General features: G+C 36.6%; 3 protein-coding genes across 3 annotated transcripts; all 3 read right to left on the bottom strand.

The window, feature by feature from the left end:
* Positions 1-422: 422 nt before the first annotated feature.
* Positions 423-2518, bottom strand: LOC137737629 (cytochrome P450 CYP749A22-like). The gene is made up of 5 exons (XM_068477164.1): positions 2173-2518; positions 1865-2091; positions 1550-1782; positions 1076-1454; positions 423-980 (listed from the first exon to the last, which is right to left on the bottom strand). Exons 1-5 carry the CDS (start codon positions 2456-2458, stop codon positions 549-551), a joined length of 1557 nt encoding a protein of 518 aa, XP_068333265.1. The 5' UTR covers positions 2459-2518; the 3' UTR covers positions 423-548.
* A 2771-nt stretch (positions 2519-5289) lies between these two features.
* On the bottom strand, positions 5290-11769 carry LOC137736462 (cytochrome P450 CYP749A22-like). The gene is made up of 5 exons (XM_068475728.1): positions 11502-11769; positions 7850-8076; positions 6309-6544; positions 5847-6225; positions 5290-5752 (listed from the first exon to the last, which is right to left on the bottom strand). Exons 1-5 carry the CDS (start codon positions 11767-11769, stop codon positions 5315-5317), a joined length of 1548 nt encoding a protein of 515 aa, XP_068331829.1. The 3' UTR covers positions 5290-5314.
* A 2570-nt stretch (positions 11770-14339) lies between these two features.
* LOC137738358 (cytochrome P450 CYP749A22-like) lies at positions 14340-16725 on the bottom strand. Its single transcript, XM_068477995.1, has 5 exons — positions 16441-16725; positions 16105-16331; positions 15763-15995; positions 15152-15536; positions 14340-15063 (listed from the first exon to the last, which is right to left on the bottom strand). Exons 1-5 carry the CDS (start codon positions 16700-16702, stop codon positions 14623-14625), a joined length of 1548 nt encoding a protein of 515 aa, XP_068334096.1. The 5' UTR covers positions 16703-16725; the 3' UTR covers positions 14340-14622.
* Positions 16726-19330: the final 2605 nt, after the last annotated feature.

The raw sequence follows: 19330 nt of genomic DNA, 5'->3' as shown, positions 1-19330 counted from the left end.
TCATGCCCACACAAGTTCGAGGTCACATTCCAAAGGGTATGAACCAACTCATTTTCGTTACCTTTTGCTTCTTTTTTGCTGTACCTCCCAACCTACTGACTCCCTCCCCAAGTGAAGTTTTCCTGCTGCTTACTTATTATTGATCAAGTGGGAGATTTTTGGTAAACCATCGTGACACGTTCAAGATGCGACTCTTGTCCATAGATATCCACATTATCCAGATTGTATTAGCTTCCAAAGGGAAATGATCACCACGCAGATTGGCTAATTTGTTAAATATTCTATGGTTGCTCACGTCTGCAATTAGATTGGAGCAAGACAGAGTAGATCGTACGATTTATTGTACAGAAAATGGCATCCTGTTTCTTGAACCATTCCTACTCTACGGATAAAACAGCTGCGTATAGTGAGTAGAAGATTGCTGAAACCAATGACACTGTTATTCAACTTAACTACTAAGCATTTCATAATGTAGTCTTCGCGTATGAGAGAAAATAAAAAACAAGCTGCAGAACTGCAAGAACAGGAACTAATATGGTCTTCACAGTTCACAGTGCGTGTAGCATTATTTGAACTCCGTGTTGTGGACGGACTGTAATGAATACAGAGGGCGAGTGAGTATAGGTCGGGGAAAGAGTGAATGTGTAGCGTTGTAGAATCATTGAAAGGGCAATCTTTGCTTCAGTGGTGGCAAAGTTTGAGCCTGCACAAACTCGAGGTCCCATTCCAAAGGGTAAGAATGCGGCGATGTTATCATTAGTAGCTTTAGCAACTCCTTCTGAGAACCGCTCTGGTTTGAAAAGTTGCACGTCCTGTCCCCACAGCTGAGGATCATAGTGAAGTGGTGAAATTGGGATCATCAAGTGGAGGTTAGCAGGAAGAACAAGCCTTCCCAGCCTAGTTTCCTTGTCAACTTTCCTATCGACAACGGAAAGAACAGGAGGATACAACCTCAGAGACTCGTTCACGATCATAGTCATCTGCACTCATGAAAATGAAGAAATCAGGATTTGAAACTTAAATTAAGCATTTCTGCACTTAGAAAAGCAATTCATTGAATTCTTGACTTTCTTACAGTTTTGAGATTGGAAATGCCATTGGGATCTGGAGTTCGTTTGCCGATAAATTGCTGGACCTCCTTTCTTGCTTTCTCCTGCCATTCCGGATGGAGTGCCAAAAGAAAGACTGTCCAAGCTAGCATTGTGCCAGTACTTTCGTGTCCAGCCAAGTAAAATGTTTTGCACTCGTCAACCAAATCTTCCATTGAAATCCTTTGGTTGTCATTGGTATCGTGATGAGCCTTTAAAAGTTGTCCAAGGAAATCACTCCCAAATTTGTTTGCTTCTCGATTTATTGGGTTCCTTTCTCTTCTTTTAATAATCTCCATTACGGAGTCCCTTATTCCTTTCTCAAGCTTCTGAAATTCAATCTCACTGCTGCTTTTAACAAACTTCCTGCAATATTGATTTACTAAACGTTACCCAATGCCAGGAAATATTTTTTATTTTCACTAGTAATGAGGATTGAGGTCCCGGTAAAAGGAAGTCACCTGATGCCAGGAAACCCGGGTTTGAATGAACTTGAAAATGATAAGGCAGATGACTTCAATAACATGTCAAAAATGTTCTTCCCTTCTACGTAGCTGCTACCAAAAGCTGTCCTTGAAATCACTTCTGAAGTTAACAACCGAAATTCTTCAAACACCTCAACCTCCTCGCCTTCATGAATTTTCCACCTTTCTAGCATTGTCTCAGTACTAGCTATCATCTCCGAATGCATACTCTAGTGAAACAATAGCAATATGCAATAAACAGATCCCTTCAATAAATATAATTAACACAAGTCTTATAAGTTATAAACTTACTTTTAAGCTCTCTCCATTGAAGGCATGGTTGGCCAGCTTTCGCAGTTTCGACCATTTTTCACCATCATTTGTTGTCACGAGACCATCTCCTAACAGCTTCTCTACACTGCCTAGGGCCTTGCTTTTCTGATAAGCTCCATTTTTGTTCATCAGTATCTCTTTGCACAGTTCAGTTTCCGTAACGACCAACCGAGGTTGATGACCATACCAGTAGAGAAAATTCTTCCCTAACATTACAGAAAACGACCAAAATTAATCTCGGAACAAGATTTAAAAAGAAAACTGAAGTCAGTTAAAGAGTTCGTTACCATATATCTTGGTCCATGAGTGCATCTGAGGTAGAACAATGGAAAATACATCATGTGACAAACTTTTGGGCCTGCTCATGGCTTCCTTTCTCATGCTGGCAACTTCTTTGTTGTTTCCGTGGATAAATCTGTAAGACGGGCCTTTGATTCCCTGCGAGGTCATCCGATTCTGAACTCGAATCGGAATCCACCATAGTTTGTAAAACTCCTTGATGAGAACCAAGAGAAGCAAAAACAGACACAGAGAGATTGAAAGAATGACGTTTGGATCTCCAAACCAACTCATGATTAGTCTTATTTCTGAACCTACATTCTGAGCTTTTCGACACACTCCACCATTTAAGTATTTTGCTCAGTCCTCTTAATATAATTATTAAATTGGATACATGTGGCAGTTGTTAAATTTCTGGTAGAGAGGCCATGGGTCCACTCCAATGTTGTCCTTATTTGATCATCTGCTCAATCCGTCAGGTGTGAGATTTTAACACAGAAGACCTCGATATTAGTTAGAGTGAGGTAATTCTATTTAAAGGGCTTGTTCTCAAGCCTTCTGGCAGATGTGGGACAGAGGAATTCTAACACTTCCCTGCACGTGAGGCTCCATTTTATGGGTCACACGTGAAGTTCCACACATCTGCAACCATGTGGAGCCAAGCTGAGACTCACCCGTTCGCGTGGGGCCAATGGGAACCCACCCATTCACGTGGCATCTCTTGCCTCTTGGCTTACATGGAGCCAAGTCGGGGCTCACCTGTTCATGCAGGGTCAAAGGGGACCCATCCGTTCACGTGGATGTACGGGCCTGTCCCTTTGCTCTGATACTAGATTAAATTTCAAGTATACGACTGTAATTATTATAACTTTAAAATGATCTTCTGTTTATAACTGTTGGATAAAAATTCAACGGTCCACAATCCTTAGTCATAAGAATCCTCTCCTTGGGCTCAGTAGAGGATCCAAATCTATTATATCATAAACCAGCTGTCATTACTGACCACTTTACCTAATCGTCATGGTGACTTAATGAAAATCAGAGTGGCATTCGTGAATCAGTTCAAAGATAAATGCTGTATAGACTTTATTAAAGTAAAATTCTATTCTTTGTAATCTTATAATGCTGTATAGACTTTATTAAAGTAAAATTCTTTATAGATTCTTTCTAATCTTATAATGTTGTATAGACTTTATTAAAGTAAAATTCTTTATAGGTTCTTTGTAATCTAATAATTTTATGTTAATCTTGATTCTAACATTATAAAATATTATACAAAATATATAAGATGACAGATAATACATAGCAAATCTCACTTTTAAGTTACCTTAGCATTTCTCACCGTTCAAAACATAATATTAGAGTTACAAATCCTAACAGATATGAAATCAGAAATCATGGCACCATTTGTCAACTTTGGCTGCTCACCATTAATGTGCAGATCACTTCTTAGTATTGTGTTTGGAGGATTTGGTTCTTGAGCTAATGGAGAGGATCATCCTCATCAATCATTGTGGATCGTTGGATTTTTATCCAATGGTTACAATCATTATAATTTTAAAGGGATCTCCTGTTTGTAGCTGTTGGATAAAAATTCAACCGTTCACGATGATTGATGAGGAGGATCCTCTCCATTAGCTCAGGAGAGGATCCAAACCCAAGTGTTTGGAAGGCAGATTTTCTGCACTCCTATTTGGGTGTTATTTTTATTCCTTTCTATTTTATACGGTCACGGTTAAGTTACGTTAACATTTTATATTAATTTTTTTTAGAAATAATAAAATAAAAAATAATAAAAATAAAAAATATTAGCATAATTTAATCATGACCATACAAATAGAAATGGATGAAAATAACATCTAAATAGAAGGACAGACAATCTACTCCTCGAGTTTGATGTAATCCCTTGAATTAGGGAATCCTTGTTAGGGTATAGCTTTATCCGGTCTCTTGGGTTTAGTCTAAAGGAAGGATCGTTGTAACCAGTCCTCTTTTGCTTTATATGTGTTATTGTACATTCACACAAGGCAACAAATATACCAGAAACTTAAAACTAAATTTCTACACATATGAAATTGCAGCTGTTTATTTTCTAAAGTTTCCGGCTAAAAGAATCACCTTAACATTTCTCACAGCAGAAATTGCACTCTGTATAAATAAGACGCTACCATGTCCGAAGGCATTAGGTTGGTAATCGGTACCAAATGCAAGATTACTGACGCTTCTGTATAAATAAGAAGCTACCATGTCGCAGAACTTTTTGCTGTCGAAAGGGCGAGGACATAGGTCGGGGAGAGGGTGAAAGCGTAGCACTGTAGAATCATCGGCAAAACAATCTCTACTTCATTTTTTGCAAAGTTCAAGCCCACACAACTCTGCGGTCCCATCTCAAAGGGTAATAATGTGACTATATTAGTGTTAGTAGCTTTAGCAATCCCGTGTGAGAATCGTTCTGGTTTGAAAAAGTGCACATCTTGTCCCCAAAATTCAGGCTCAAGGTGAAGTGCTAAACATGGGATGATGAGATGAGATCAATATTAGCTGCAATGATGAGCTTTCCCAGTTTAACTTCCCTTCCAGCTTTCCTCCTAAGGGAAACCGCGGGAGGATATAACTTTGGAGACTCGTTGATGATCGTACTCATCTGCATCAAAATGAAAAACCGAATAGAAGTAATCCTTTTCGTACTTGAATTAATAACATTTATGCTACTTCAAAAATACCATATATCTTGGTCCATCCGTGAATATGAGGTTCAAGTACAGAGGTATGTCCGTTCGATAAATTTTTCGGCCTGCTCATTACTTCCTTCGCCATGTTGGAGATTTCATTGGCATTTCCATGGTTGAGTACGTAGGAAGGGCGTCTGATCCCCTGCAAAGCCATCAACTTCCGTATGCAAGTCGGAGTCCACCATATCTTGTGAAGGAAACCCATTTTATTCTTTTTATTTTTATTTTTATGTTCTTTTGTTATTGTTAAAAATAAATAGTATAACAGATGGTTCCCTTCGTCTCATAATTTTTTATGCCATCTCTAAGACATGATTTTACATAGAATTACATCTTATACCAGATGATGCGTCTTTTGTTTTTAATTGAAAATTAAGGCATAAATGTCTCGAATATATGGATACACCAACTGCAGGGTTTATGGGCAGTTCACAAGAGGGTGTAGAATGATTTGAACTCCATGTTGTGGGCGAAGTATGAACCGAACGTGCGAGTGGACATATGCAGGGGAAAGAGTGAAGCTGTAGCGTTGTAAAATCATTGACAGAGCAATCTTCACTTCAATGATTGCAAAATCCATACCCACACAAGTCCGAGGTCCCATTCCAAAGGGTATGTATGTGGCTATGTTACTGTTAGTAGCTTTAGCAACTCCTCGTGCGAAGCGTTCGGGTTTGAACAGTTGCGCGTCTTGCCCCCAAAATTCAGGCTCATGGTGGATCGCTAGAATTGGGATGACCAGTTCAACATTAGCCGGAATAATGAAATTTCCCAATCTAACCTCCCTATCAACTTTCCTCTCAATGGAAACAGCAGGAGGATATAGCCTTAGAGACTCGTTGATGATCATACTCATCTGAATGCAATGAAAGGAAAAACTAATTAGACAACACACGAAAATTAAATTGGGATTCCAAACTTAGAAGCACTTATTTGATTTACTTTCTTACTGTTTTTAGTTTGGCAATGCCCTCAGGACTCGGATTTTGTTTACCAAATAATTCAAGAACCTCCTTTCTTGCTTCCTCTTGCCAATCAGTATGGACTGCCAGAAGGAAGACAATCCAAGCAAGCTCAATATTAGTGGTTTCTTGTCCAGCAAAGTAAAACGTCTTGCACTCGTCGATCATATCATCCACGGATATCCTCTCCTTCTCATTGGCATCATGATGAGCCTTCAAAAGTAATCCAAGATAATCACTTCCAAAGCCGTCATTGTTTCCCGTCGTTGCCTTTTCTTCTCTTCTCTTAATAATCTCAAATAGGGACTTGTGCATTCTTTTCTCAATTCTCTCTGCTTCAGCCTCATCACTTGTTTTATACAATTTACTGCATTGTTCAGTGAAACACCAAACATGATAAGTGATTAAGATATAAATAATGGCTACCCACTTGAAAGGAAGATAGGTTACCTCATCATACCGGGAGGCCGGATTGTGAAAATGTTTTTCAATGCTATGAAAAACAACTTCATCAACATCTCAAAAATGTTTTGTCCTTCACCATGGTTGCTTCCAAATGCTGTTTTTGCAATCACTTCTGAAGTAAACAACCTAAGTTCTTCGAACACCTCAATCTCTTTGCCCTCATGATTTTTCCACCTTTCTAACATGATCTCAGTACACGCGACCATGGTTGGAATCATACTCTAGAAAAACAGAGAAATTAGGTTCCCATCCCTCTTTTTTCTACTCTACTGATTAAAACCTTATTCCTTTTCAATTTTTAATCAAGATCCTTAGATTTTAATAAACGTCATTGATTATTTTAATAATAAAATATTTACATGACAAGATAATTAAATTTTATTTCTAAATATATTCATTGAATGTTAGAAACGTTACATTTGGTATATTTATATTTATGGCCAAATTTTATATCATATATTTCTATTTTTAGTTTGTACCTATTTTTAATTTTCAACCTTTTTTTTTTCTTTAAATTGTACCAATTTTCTTTTCAGTTTTAATTTGTACCATATATTAATTTCTTTTTGACCCCATATTTTTAAACTTTTATTTGTTCCAGTACTTATATTCATAATGTACCCATTTTTCTTTAAAAATATACCACTTTGTTATATACAAAATTTACTAATTTTTTGTTTTGTAAGTACCTTTTTTTTTAATGTAAAATGTACTCATTTTTTAGTGTAAATTCTATTTATTTTTTTAATCTAAAAATATACCATTGTTTGTTTTTATATAAAATGTACCCGTTGTTTTTTTTTTATATATAAAATATACCCTTTAATTTATATAAAATGTGCCAATTTTTTGTATGTGAAATTTACCCACATTTTTATATAAATGTACCAATTTTTTATAGTAAGATGTACCCAAAATTTATTATATAAATGTACTCATATTTAATAGAAAATATTTAAAAAATGATATATATATATATATATAAATATTTTATAATCTAGAATGCACCCATAAGCAATTTTTTTTTTGTTGAAACCCATAAGCAAATTTCAATAATTAAATTGGTAGCGTAAATGAAAGCAAAATAACGGTTTGAGTCTTTATTGGTATTATTGCATCTCTTTTGTTATCATGTCATCTGTGTGGCAGGAGAGAGACTTCAATCTAAAATCTAAAATGCATAAGGTTTGAGTTTATAATAGTTAGGGGTCAGGACCACAACTAACCTATCCCAAAACAAAACATCCCATCATGTTGTCAGAAGATTTTCCTTGCAATTTACTCTTTCTTATTTTTTTCCCTATGATGCATGGACACGGACATGAGGATACGATATGACACGAGAATATGTTAAATTAACAAGATGAATTATTGGATAACCACATGAAAATACGATTGACACGAAAATACGACACGAGAGGATACCATCTTGTCCATCCGTCGTAGTTATTTCCTTTTATTAAAACAACAATACCACAACAATATATGATTATTACCAGAAAGTAGCTTAATGAGGAAGAACTTACTTTCAAGCTCTCTCCATGGAAGGCATGGTTTGCGATCTTTCGCAACTTCATCCATTTCGCAACATTTAATGCGGTCGCCATGCCATCTCCTACTATCTTCTTCTCAAAGTTACCGAACTCCTTTTTCGGATAAGCTCTGTCTTTGTTATTGAGTATCTCTTTGCACAACTCGGGTTCCATAATTACCAACTGAGCTTGAGAATTATGCCATTGAAGATAAATCTTCCCTGCAATTCCATGCAAAAATTACCAAAATTTACCTTCAAACTAAACTTTAAAAAATGTCATTTTGGCTTCGGTTCCTAATCAACCTAATTGTTGGAATGAAACTTTATATGTTTATATAGTTTGATCAAGGTCCCTAGCATCATTTAAGAGATTTAACTCATCCATTTATGCATTCAATATCCCACAAATTATGAAAATATTGATATATTTTCAAATATAAAATAAACACATATAATTAGTGTGGCGACCCGTCCCAATTTGTTATGTAATTTTCTCCCTGAGTGTATAAAATGACAAATATGCCCTCGTTGGCCAAGTGACATGGATGTATGTATGCATATTTAAATTATCTTTCTCGCTGTCGTAATTAAATCCTACTCGACGTCATGAGTGCGTTGAAGCGAGTTAGAACCGAAATGGAGTCGTAACGAAAAAGTTACGATTATTTAATTGCATAACGAGTAATTTTTGAACTAATGAGATGGGTTTTTCCCTTGGCCCAACCAGGTAGTTTATTTTTATTTTTCTTTGGGCCAATTACACATATAACTCTTTCTCTCTCTCTCACGGCAACAGAAAATATAATTTTCTTCTTCTGCCCAATCACGTACGCACATACGCATACACTTTTCCCTTTCTTTCTCCTTCTCGACTCTTGTCCCTTCGTACACCCGTGACATCTCACACACAACCATCATCAAACTTACACGGATCGAACTTTGGGAAACCATCACCATTCTTCTGATCTCGACTTCACGATTACCACCATACCCTTAGTTTTCCGTTTTGGTGAGTTTTAGCTCGGAAACCAGAAGCTCTAACGAGGAGCTAGGTTTCTCCGGCATGATCACGGACGATTTACAAGCTTTTGAGGCTCGGGATGGTCTCTATGCAACTTCCCTAGCACTTTAGAGTAGATTTGGAGTGGAGTGGATGTCGGAATAGGTGAGTTCGAAAAGTTGCAGAGTTGGCCGGACTTTCCAAGAAGTTTTCCGATCGCTTTTCGTTGGATTTTGGACTTCCAATAGGTACGAACGTGTTCTACTCTTCGAGACCTTCAAATCCATATAAATTTCATGGATTTTGGTTAAGAAATGAAGTAGATATAAAGCTTTGAAATTTTTTCAGAAACTGGCAAGTGCAGATGGCGGTGGATGGCAGAGACCGACGGGTGACTGGAGAAGAAGAAGGTATATTTCGTTAACTTTAACGGAATACTCTAATGGCGTTAGGTAACGCCGTTACTATGTAACGGAATGTTCCGCCTATTTTGACAGAATATTCCTAAAACCGTTAGGGTTTCCATCAGTGTGCCATGCATGTGCCTGCGCGTGAGGGCACGTTCGGTGTTCAAAATTTTTTCTAAAAATTTATGTGGGTTCGTATCATCGAGTAGATCACGTTCATATATTCAAACCTTATATTTGAGCAAACTATGAGGAGTTATTTTTGGATTTCGTACATGTGCTAATTAAGTAACGTAAAAGTAGTTGTATCGCATATATGTGAGACGTACCCCAAGGACGAGCGTGGACAAGCAAAGCTAGGGGGCTACAATCCTGCTTCTCATTAGTGAGTGGGCATTTGTTATATATATATATATATATATAGACATATACGGCATTTGTTATATGGAATTATGTTTTGCTTACCATGTCGTAAATAAGTTACATTTTAAATATTGCATTGTTACACTTGTGAATTGTATTGTGTGATGCTGAGGAGAGACTCATGTAAGCTTTTGGTGAGTATTATGTGATTGAATGGGTTGTATTGCATTGGTATGCATACATTTATTTAGAGCTCATCATGGTTGCACCTAGGTATTAGTGATCCCGCCCGGGGCCAGGGCCAACCTTTACGTGATTGTTCACCTCCCGCACCGCATGCTCACCTTGGATCTAAGTCTGGTGCCAGCCTATCGTACATACCACAATAGGTGGTTTCGACTCGTAGGTGACCCATGATTTATCGCACAACCTTCACGTGAACATAACATTTAAGTGTACATATTTATACCTAGCTTGTCGTACAGGTCATACTAGGTGACTTCGACTTGTGTGCTAGCCTAGATTGATGAGTTATAGATCCAATTGTATAGGTCATGCAAGGTGACTCCAACTGGCATACTATTTTATATTAGTTGCACATCTGGTTTACATCTTTTAGTGCTGAAATATTATGACATTGCATATCTCAGTTGTCACATCCTGGCCCGGGGCGGATCGTTTCCCACGCCCGCTCCACCACTGTAGCACGATATTGTCCGCTTTGGGCCCCGACCACGCCCTCACAGTTTTGTTTCTGGGAACTCATACGAGAACTTCTCGATAGGTTACCCATCCTGGGAGTGCTCTAACCCCCTTCTCGCTTAACTTCGGAGTTCCAATGGAACCTGAAACCAGTGAGCTCCCAAAAGGCCTCGTGCTAGGTAGGGATGAGAATATACATATAAGGATCACTCCCCTGGACGATGTGGGATGTCACATCAGTTTTCGCTGGTCTTGTGCATTGGTTTTCATACCTACATAGTAGTATTTTCTGGAAACTATACGGGTTTTAGGGAGAAGGGTTATTATATTCATAAAGATAAATACATTTTCAAACGCCTTGTTTTTGCCCACTCACCCTTCTGTATTACGCCCCTCCAGGTGCTAGGTAGCTGTTCATCTTTGGTGGCTCACGAGGACTACACGGCGGTTCTGACGTTCCATTAAATATTGTAGGGATCCTCTCCTGGTTTGAATAATTAGTTTTTAGTTAGTTCAATTGCACTTTCATGTTACCTATACTCTGATATGTGTGTATCATATACTTGATCACTTTCGCACACTTATATATTATCTCTAGTTAAATAAGTTTAGCTTTGGTTTTTTTATTTATTCACATTTTCTTATTACTATCACTTCTGTTGAGCACTTGGTTACGTCACCTTCATGTGACGACCAGCATGCCTAGATTCCGGTCGGGGTGTGTCAATTAGCATGGGTACGTTTATAAAAAAATATTGGTACAAATTAAATTAAAAATATGGGTACACATTAAAATTCAAAACTATGGGTACAAATTAGATTGAAAATATGGGTACATATTAAAATTCAAAATTATGGGTATACTTTAAAACTAAAAATACTGGTATAAATTAAAAAAAGGATACAAATTATAAATAGAAATATATGGAAAAAAAATACTAAAAAGATTATATTTGAAAATGATTAATAATTGTTCATTTTTAAATTGACGTATAATGATTTGTAAATAATTTAATATTCAAATAATGACATGACGAAAAGTCAAGGGATCTGGATTAAAAATGAAAAATAAATAAGATTTTAATTAATGTGAATGAAAAATGAAGGATGTGAACCTAATTTATCATTTATAAAAATATATTAAAAAAAAAAGTTTTAGATACACCACTGACCGTATATATTGCTCCATGTGTGAACATGAGGCTGGACCGCACATAATATATCGTGCGACAACTTTTTGGGGCTGCCCAAGTTTTGTTTCTGCATTCTCAAGATTTCTTTGGTGTTTCCATGGACGAGTCTGTAAGGAGGGCCTTTGATTCCCTGCAGAGCCATGAATTTCTGTATCCGAGTCGGAGTCCACCATAGTTTGTGAAAGATTTTGACGAGAGCTAAGAGAACCAGAAGGACCAGACACAGAAGGCTTGAAATAGTAGTCATCATCAAAACTTCTTGAAGGCTAGGGTTCATCTGGCTAGTAAATGGAACTGAAAATTATATAAAACAGATGATTAGATAAATGTGTGTGTGTGTGTGTGTGTGTGTGTGTGTACACGTGATGAAGGTTTATGAACTATGAGTTACGAGCACTCAAACACGTTCTCTACATGCACAGACTTGTCTTCTTGTGTAGCAGTTGTTGGAGGGTTCATCTGCCAAGTTTCCAACATGCTGAGACTTGTCTTCGTGTTCTTTGAGTTTTGAGAAATGTTAAGGAAACTCTTTTGAAATTGAAATTTTTCATAGATTCTCTTGCCATCTTATTTTTTTGACACAATGATTTGGAATATTAGTACAAAGAGATTAATGTTAAACTATAAGGTGACAGAAAGCTTATGAAGAGTCTAACTTTTAAAAGAATTTCCTTAGCATTTCTCTTGAGTTTTTTGTCTACCAAGTGATTGCTGTGCTTACCCTAGTGGAGCTTTTCCCATGGTTTGATTGCACTCCCGAATTGTAGCGATATTATAGAGCCATGACAATCTTCATCCCCTCCTCAAATTCTCATGAATTCATTTTCTAAATTCTCATACCATTCATTCCTCAAGAAATCTTGCATGTGGTCTAATATCTTTTTGGATAGAGTGTAAGGTTTACACTCATGCGTCATGAGTTTGAAACTTCCTCGCCTCTAAATTATTATAATAATTTCGAACATTAATAATAATAAAATTTAAAAAAAAATTCTTCAAGAAAATCAATAAGAACTTATAACCAGAAATGCTTATTCTTGAAGAAGTACTTGGATTTTTTTGCTAAATTTCCAACATATTTATAAAAGTTCTTCTAGCAAAAATGTTTAATAAAAAAAAAATAAAAAATAAAAAATATTTCCTACAATGTCAGCTCTTTACCGGTCGCGTGTCCAATTCGGCCCGCCTTTGGTAAATGCTACTGGGCCTTTTTGCCAGAATTTGTACATGGAATCTAGTCCAAAGCTGTCAAATATCTGGCAAAGCTTAGCCTCCATGTAAAAAAAGGTATTTTGGCCTTGCAAAATAGCGAGCAATTTCGGGCATGGAGATTGCAATTTAGAGCAGCTAAAGTCTCAAAAAAAATGACAAAGCCATATATTCAAGTTACTCAATGTGTGTGTCCTTATCAAATCTCCACGGCAGCACATGACCGTCTAAAAAAGTAAATTACGTTTGTCTTCTTCTGTTAAACTTAGACAAATTTGAAAGAATATATATGGAAAAAGACATATGAATTGGGAAAACAAACTATTGATGAACCGAGCCTATAAATTTCACGTTGAAACGGCTAATTCTAGGTCTAAACACGTGTAAAGCGTGTTATTTAATTGCATACTTAATTAGTAGTATATATATGGGATTACTTCTTTTATGTTGAAGTGGTATATTTGTACACAATATCAACATCATCAATTTCGTGCTTCTAAGTGTATGAAGTTAAAGCTTAGATAGTGGCTACCTCACTTTCTAGTACATCTACTTCCCTTTCAGCAAAGGCTGATCTTTCAAATTAATAAACAAGACAAACTAAAGAAGGCAATTGCCAGACATATAGCTTTCTTTATGCTTTTTGAGCCTGGATATTCTTGTTTTCTAGGCCTGTGTAGCCTGGGATATGGGCCTTGTAGTTCATTTCTCTTTTCAGTTGTATCAATTAACGATGACAACATTCCACATGCATTTCTCTTTTTTCACTTTTGTGCATTTACCACTCAGACAAAATAAAATAAAGATTACAATTAATCCCCTGGACTTAACATGCCACATACATTCAATTTTCATCCATAATTTCATTCAGTTTCATCGTGCTATTCACACTCTTTTCCTTTATTTTTTTCACGCGCATCTCTCAATTTTCTTTTGTTCAAATTGAATAAATTGAAAAGAATCAAAAGTGAAGAAAGTTGAGGTTCTACTATAAAACCAATTGACAATATGAAGAGTAACCCAACCTCTTATAAGCCTATGCAAGGTTTATCCTCCTATCAGTGTGAGATTCATTTTCAATAACACGTGTGGCAAATTTTCAAGTCTAACATGTGAACAACACAACATAGTGGAGCATGTGTGGCCGTTAGGCTTCACACGTGAGACAACCTGCTCTGATACCATGAAGAAAGTTGCTATAACACCAATTGGCAAAATCATTTGGCAATATAGAGAGTAGCTCAAACTTTTATAAGCTTATGCAATGTTCCTTCTCCCATCAATGTGAGACTCATTCTCAACACGCTCCCTCACATGTGACGAATTTTCAAGCCTAACACGTGGACAACATAACAGGTGACGTGGAGCGCTTGTGGCCGTTTGACTTCAAACGTGTTAGACTTAAAAATTCGCCACACATAAGGGGCGTGCTGAAAATGAATCCCACATTGATGAGATGAAGGACCTTGCATGGACTTATAAAAGGTTGGACTACTCTCCATATTGCCAATTGGTTTTATGGAGGAACCTCAACTTTATTTATGGTATTAGAGTAGGTTGGCTCACATGTGAAGCCTAATGACCACACTTGGTCCACGTCACCCCGTTTGTGTTGTCCACATCAACTAAATTAATAGAATGTGTACAATAGGTAAAAACATTTGTGTGAATAATATCACCCTTCATCAATCCCCAAGTTGAATGAAAGTGGAAAAAAACCCGACCATTTCTCCATTATCATCTCATTAGATCATGTTCATCACAAACAATCGGATCTATTAAGTTCATACCCGTTTTATAATATACATATATATTGCTGGAATATTTATCGAAGACACTAAAATCTGTGTACTCGGCAGTCGGTACTCCATTCACCAAGTTCAGGAAAAGTTTATGGGCAGTCCACAAGAGGATGTAGAATTACTTGAACTCCATGTCGCGGACGAAGCGTAAGAAGCTGAAAAGGCGAGTGGATGTAAGCAGGGGAGAGACTGAAGCTGTACCGCTGTAAAATCATCGACAGTGCAACCTTCGCTTCGTTGGCTACAAAGTTTATGCCTGCACAAGTTCGAGGTCCAATTCCGAAGGGCATGAATGCACCCATATTATTGTTGGTAGCTTTAGCAACCCCGTCTGAGAATCGATCTGGTTTAAAAAGTTGCGCGTCAGGTCCCCAGAATTCGGGCTCATGGTGAAGTGCTAGAATCGGAATAACCAACTCTAAATTGACAGGAACCATGAACTTTCCCAACCTAGATTCCTTGTTAACTGTCCTTGAAATAGAAACAACGGGAGGATATAACCTTAGAGACTCGTTGAGGATCATACTCATCTGCATGCATGAAAAAATAAAATTATATTGTGACAATTAAAAAAGAAACTAAAAATTGTGTGACATTAGTTAATTCTTAATTTCTTACTGTTTTTAGTTTCGAAATGCCATCAGCGTTCGGTGTTCGTTCTCCAAAGATTTGTAAGACCTCCTTTCTTGCTTTCTCTTGCCAATCCGCATGGATAGCCAGAAGCAAGACAGTCCAAGCAAGCAAAACAGTAGTGGTTTCTTGTCCAGCAAAGTAAAACGCCTTGCACTCGTTGATTAAATCTTCCACCGATATCCTCTGCTTGTCATCGGCATCATGATGAGCCTTCAAAAGTAGTCCAAGATAATCACTCCCGAACCTGTCTTCTTCTCCGTTCCTTAATATTGCCTTCTCTTCTCGTTTCTTAATAATCTCCATTACCGAGTTGTGCAGTGCTTTCTCAATTTTCTCCGTTTCTATTTCATCACTGGTTTTATAAAACTTACTGTAATATTTGAGTGAAATTAATTAGACGGTCTAGTGGTACTTAAGTGAGAGGTCTTAGGTTCGACTCTCGCCAAAGATGAATTTGAACCAAATTATTGCTAGCCTATTGTGAGGCTAAGCCTAACCCCTCCCCCTTAGTATAAATAATATTGTTTGTTAAAAAAAAATAAAAATAAAAATTAGACCAAACATATGATGATTAGGGAACAGAGTATATTATTTACCTCATACCGGGAAACCTGACTGTATAAAAGTTCTTGAATGCAAAGAAGCATAGCTTCATTAACAACTCAAAAATGAGCTTTCCTTCTAAGTAGCTGCTGCCAAAAGCTGTTTTGGAAATCACTTCTGAAGTCATCAACTTAAATTCTTCAAACACCTCAATTTCTTTGCCTTCATAGTTTTTCCACCTTTCTAGCATCGATTCGGCACTAGCTACCATTGCTGGAAGCATACCCTAGTAAAAACAAAAAAAATATATATATATATATATATATATATATACACACACACAATTCAAAAAATTGTATCAGAGTTTCCACAAATTGTAGGGAATAATAGCTTACTTTTAAATTCTCTCCATGGAAGGCATGGTTTGCGAGCTTTCGCAATTTTGTCCACTTTTCATACTCGGGTGTTGTCAGAACGCTATCTCCAACTAGTTTCTTGGGATAGTCTTTGATCTTTAATTTTGGATAAGCTCTATCTTTGTTTTGGAGTATTTCCTTGCACAATTCAGGATCTCTAATCACCAACTGAGGTTGAGAACCATGCCACTGAAGAAAATACTTCCCTGTTGTGTGCAAAAAAATGACCAACATTAAATATTCGGAACTAAATAAATTTAACCAAGAACGATAAGATAATTAATGAATGAAGTTAAGAGTTAAGATTTTGGTTACCATATACGTTCGTCCACCAGTGAAAATGAGGTAGAACATGAGATAATATGTCATGTGACAAACTCTTGGGACTGCTCATTGTTTCCTTTTTCATGCTGGATATTTCTTTCGTGTTTCCATAAACGAGTTTATAAGAAGGGCCTTTGATTCCCTGCGAAGCCATCAGTTTCTGCATGCGAGCCGGCTTCCACCATAGTTTGTGAAGGATGCTGATGAGAACTGAGACAAGGAAGAAGCACAGAAAGCCCTCCAAAGAACTCATAATTTTCTCTTATAGCTCTCTAAACCTAGCTACTGTGGTTTTAAGTTTCCTAGCTACTTAGGTTTCCTTACTGTATATTTCTTTCGTATTTATAGCACGAACCGTCACTCAGAAACTGCTAGGATTTCGTCCGCGGAAGGAGCCAAGTATTTTCTGAATCAAAACACATATCAGTGTCATGGAGCTCTATATTTGGAAATGTATATCTCCTTGCTTTGTCAGCAATGGCTATCCTTGTTGGGAAATGGTACATTCTTGCACGCCTTATATAGCTCCAGCTTTTCGGAAATTAAAGTATATAAATTATTTCCATGTGAAAAGATTTTTGGCTTGCAAATAAGTGAGCAACATTTCTGGTGGTGTATCCATTATTTTCCATACATGGTGACTGCAAGTTAGAGCAGCTAAAACCTCATAAATGACATGACGTACTCAATGTGCTTGTCCTTATCATGCATACGCATACCTTTCAACTTGACTGCCTAGAAAACCAAATTACGTGGGCACTTGAAAAAGTCAATTACGTTCACCGCCTTCTATTTAACTCAAACAAATTTAAAAGAATACATATAGAAGAAAGACGTATGAATCGAGCATGCAAACTATTGATGAATTGAGCCAACATATGTCATGTAGATGCTGCTAAATGTATGTCTAAACACATACAAGACGTGTTATTGAAGTGGTATATTTGTATACAATATCAACATCCTTCTAATTACAAGTATAGGAAGTGAAAGATTAGCAAGAGCCTAGCGAGTGGTTACCTCAGTATGTTGTAAATCTACGTCTGTATTAAATAAGCCTCATCTTTATCTGATGCAACGATACAAAAGGTGAATTGGCATTTAACTCTTCATCCACAAGATTTAAATTTAAGACATATCTTATAAGTAAAGAAGAATACCACTAAACGTATTACTAGGTGGCTATAAAGAACCATCTTTAAATCAAAGATCAAATTACATAAGGTTGATCTTTAATAAGGATGAACTGCCGTTTTAGTCCCTAAATTATCACCTCAGTAAAAATTAGGTCCATGAATTATTTTTCAGTAAAATAAGTCCCTAAATTCATAAAAACTACTAATCTCATCTCTAATATTATATTGGAGGCTATTTTATCCAATTTTTCGTCAAATTAAGTCACATGACACATGTAGAGGATAATGATGTTATTTTCTTGCCTATAAGACCTTAACATTGCATATAGGTTGTGAATATAACATTTTATTTACCCTCCAAAGTTATTGCGTACACTAGGTCTTCGAAAAAAATAGGTCCTAAAACTATGAAAAACTATCAATCTACCCTTTAAATGTATCATATGTAAGTCAAGTGATTTAAATTAACAAAAAATTGAATAGAATAGTTTCGAATCTAATGTTAGGGATGTAATCGGCAGATTTGAACTAGTTTAAAGACTGATTTTTCTAAAAAAAAAAAAAAAAAAAAAAAAAATTTAGGGACCCAATTTTCATTTGGGTAACTAAATCGGTAATTTACCCTTAAAATAAAAATTAAATTACAAATGAAGAGGAATATTCTTTGGGCCTTTGATATCTTTGTTTTCTAAGCCTGCGTACCCTGGACTTTCTTTTGTTTGATTTCATTTTATTTGGGCCTTGCAATTCTTTTCTCTTTCCAAATGTGTTTTATTTGGGCCTACAGATTACTAATAGTTTTTTAGTGCATTCCACATGCATTCAAATTTTATCCACAATTTTATTAAGTTCAATAACGTGACTTTCACGATCAAATTCTCGAGGTCAATTTTATAAATCCACAAGTCGAACGAAATTCGAAATAAAAAAACACGACCATTTTTCCCATCATCATCTATATATATAAAGGGAGAATGTCAGTTTGGTGAAGCATTCAGAAATACCAAGAAAACCCCTTTGTTTTCTTCACAATCCAAATCCACAAAAATCGGGAAATGGGGACAAACTGGTAAAAAACCATCACTGAAAAAAGATAAAGCATCATAACCGTAAAGTTTTGCTGAATGAAGAATTAGAACCGTGACATGGGATTCAACCACCCTCCCACGTTCTACGACTACCAACTAGATCAAAAACGTCCACTCCCTCACCTTCCATCCTCTCATTCTCTTCCAACAAGCTCATTGGTCTCTCTCTCTCTCTCTTCACTCTCTCTCTCTCGCTCGATTGCTCGCTCTCTCTAAAATCCAAAATTGACAGGAAACTGACGACGTGTTTGTGAATGCAGGGAAGAGGAATTCTCGGAATTTAGTTTTGCCTTGGCAAAGTGTGGGCTTTGAGAGCGAGTCCTACAGTTTCAGTTTTTGAAGGTTTCGGATATCCACACAATCTATTGGGAGCAGTCTGGAAATCCAGACGGCCATGTGAGTTGCGATTCTTGGTCCTAAAATGACTTAGTTTTTGCATTTGTTTACTATATAATGTGATTCTTCGGTTATTAAAGATTCCAATTTTTAGAAAACGGGCATTTAAAATCCTCTCGAAGTAGTAGGATTTGGAAGTGAACTCTACTGGAGAAGTAATTCATTGTGTTCAAATTTCATTAGGTAAGTTCAGTTTCATATTAATTTCGGTAGTTTATTTGTAACCGTGCATAAATCAAGGAGAAGAGAACAAGGGGAGGG

Source organism: Pyrus communis, chromosome 6 (genome assembly GCF_963583255.1).
Source record: "Pyrus communis chromosome 6, drPyrComm1.1, whole genome shotgun sequence".
NCBI classification, from domain to species: domain Eukaryota; kingdom Viridiplantae; phylum Streptophyta; class Magnoliopsida; order Rosales; family Rosaceae; genus Pyrus; species Pyrus communis.
Note: the sequence above shows the minus strand (reverse complement) of the source record. Positions and strands in the feature narration are given on the sequence as shown.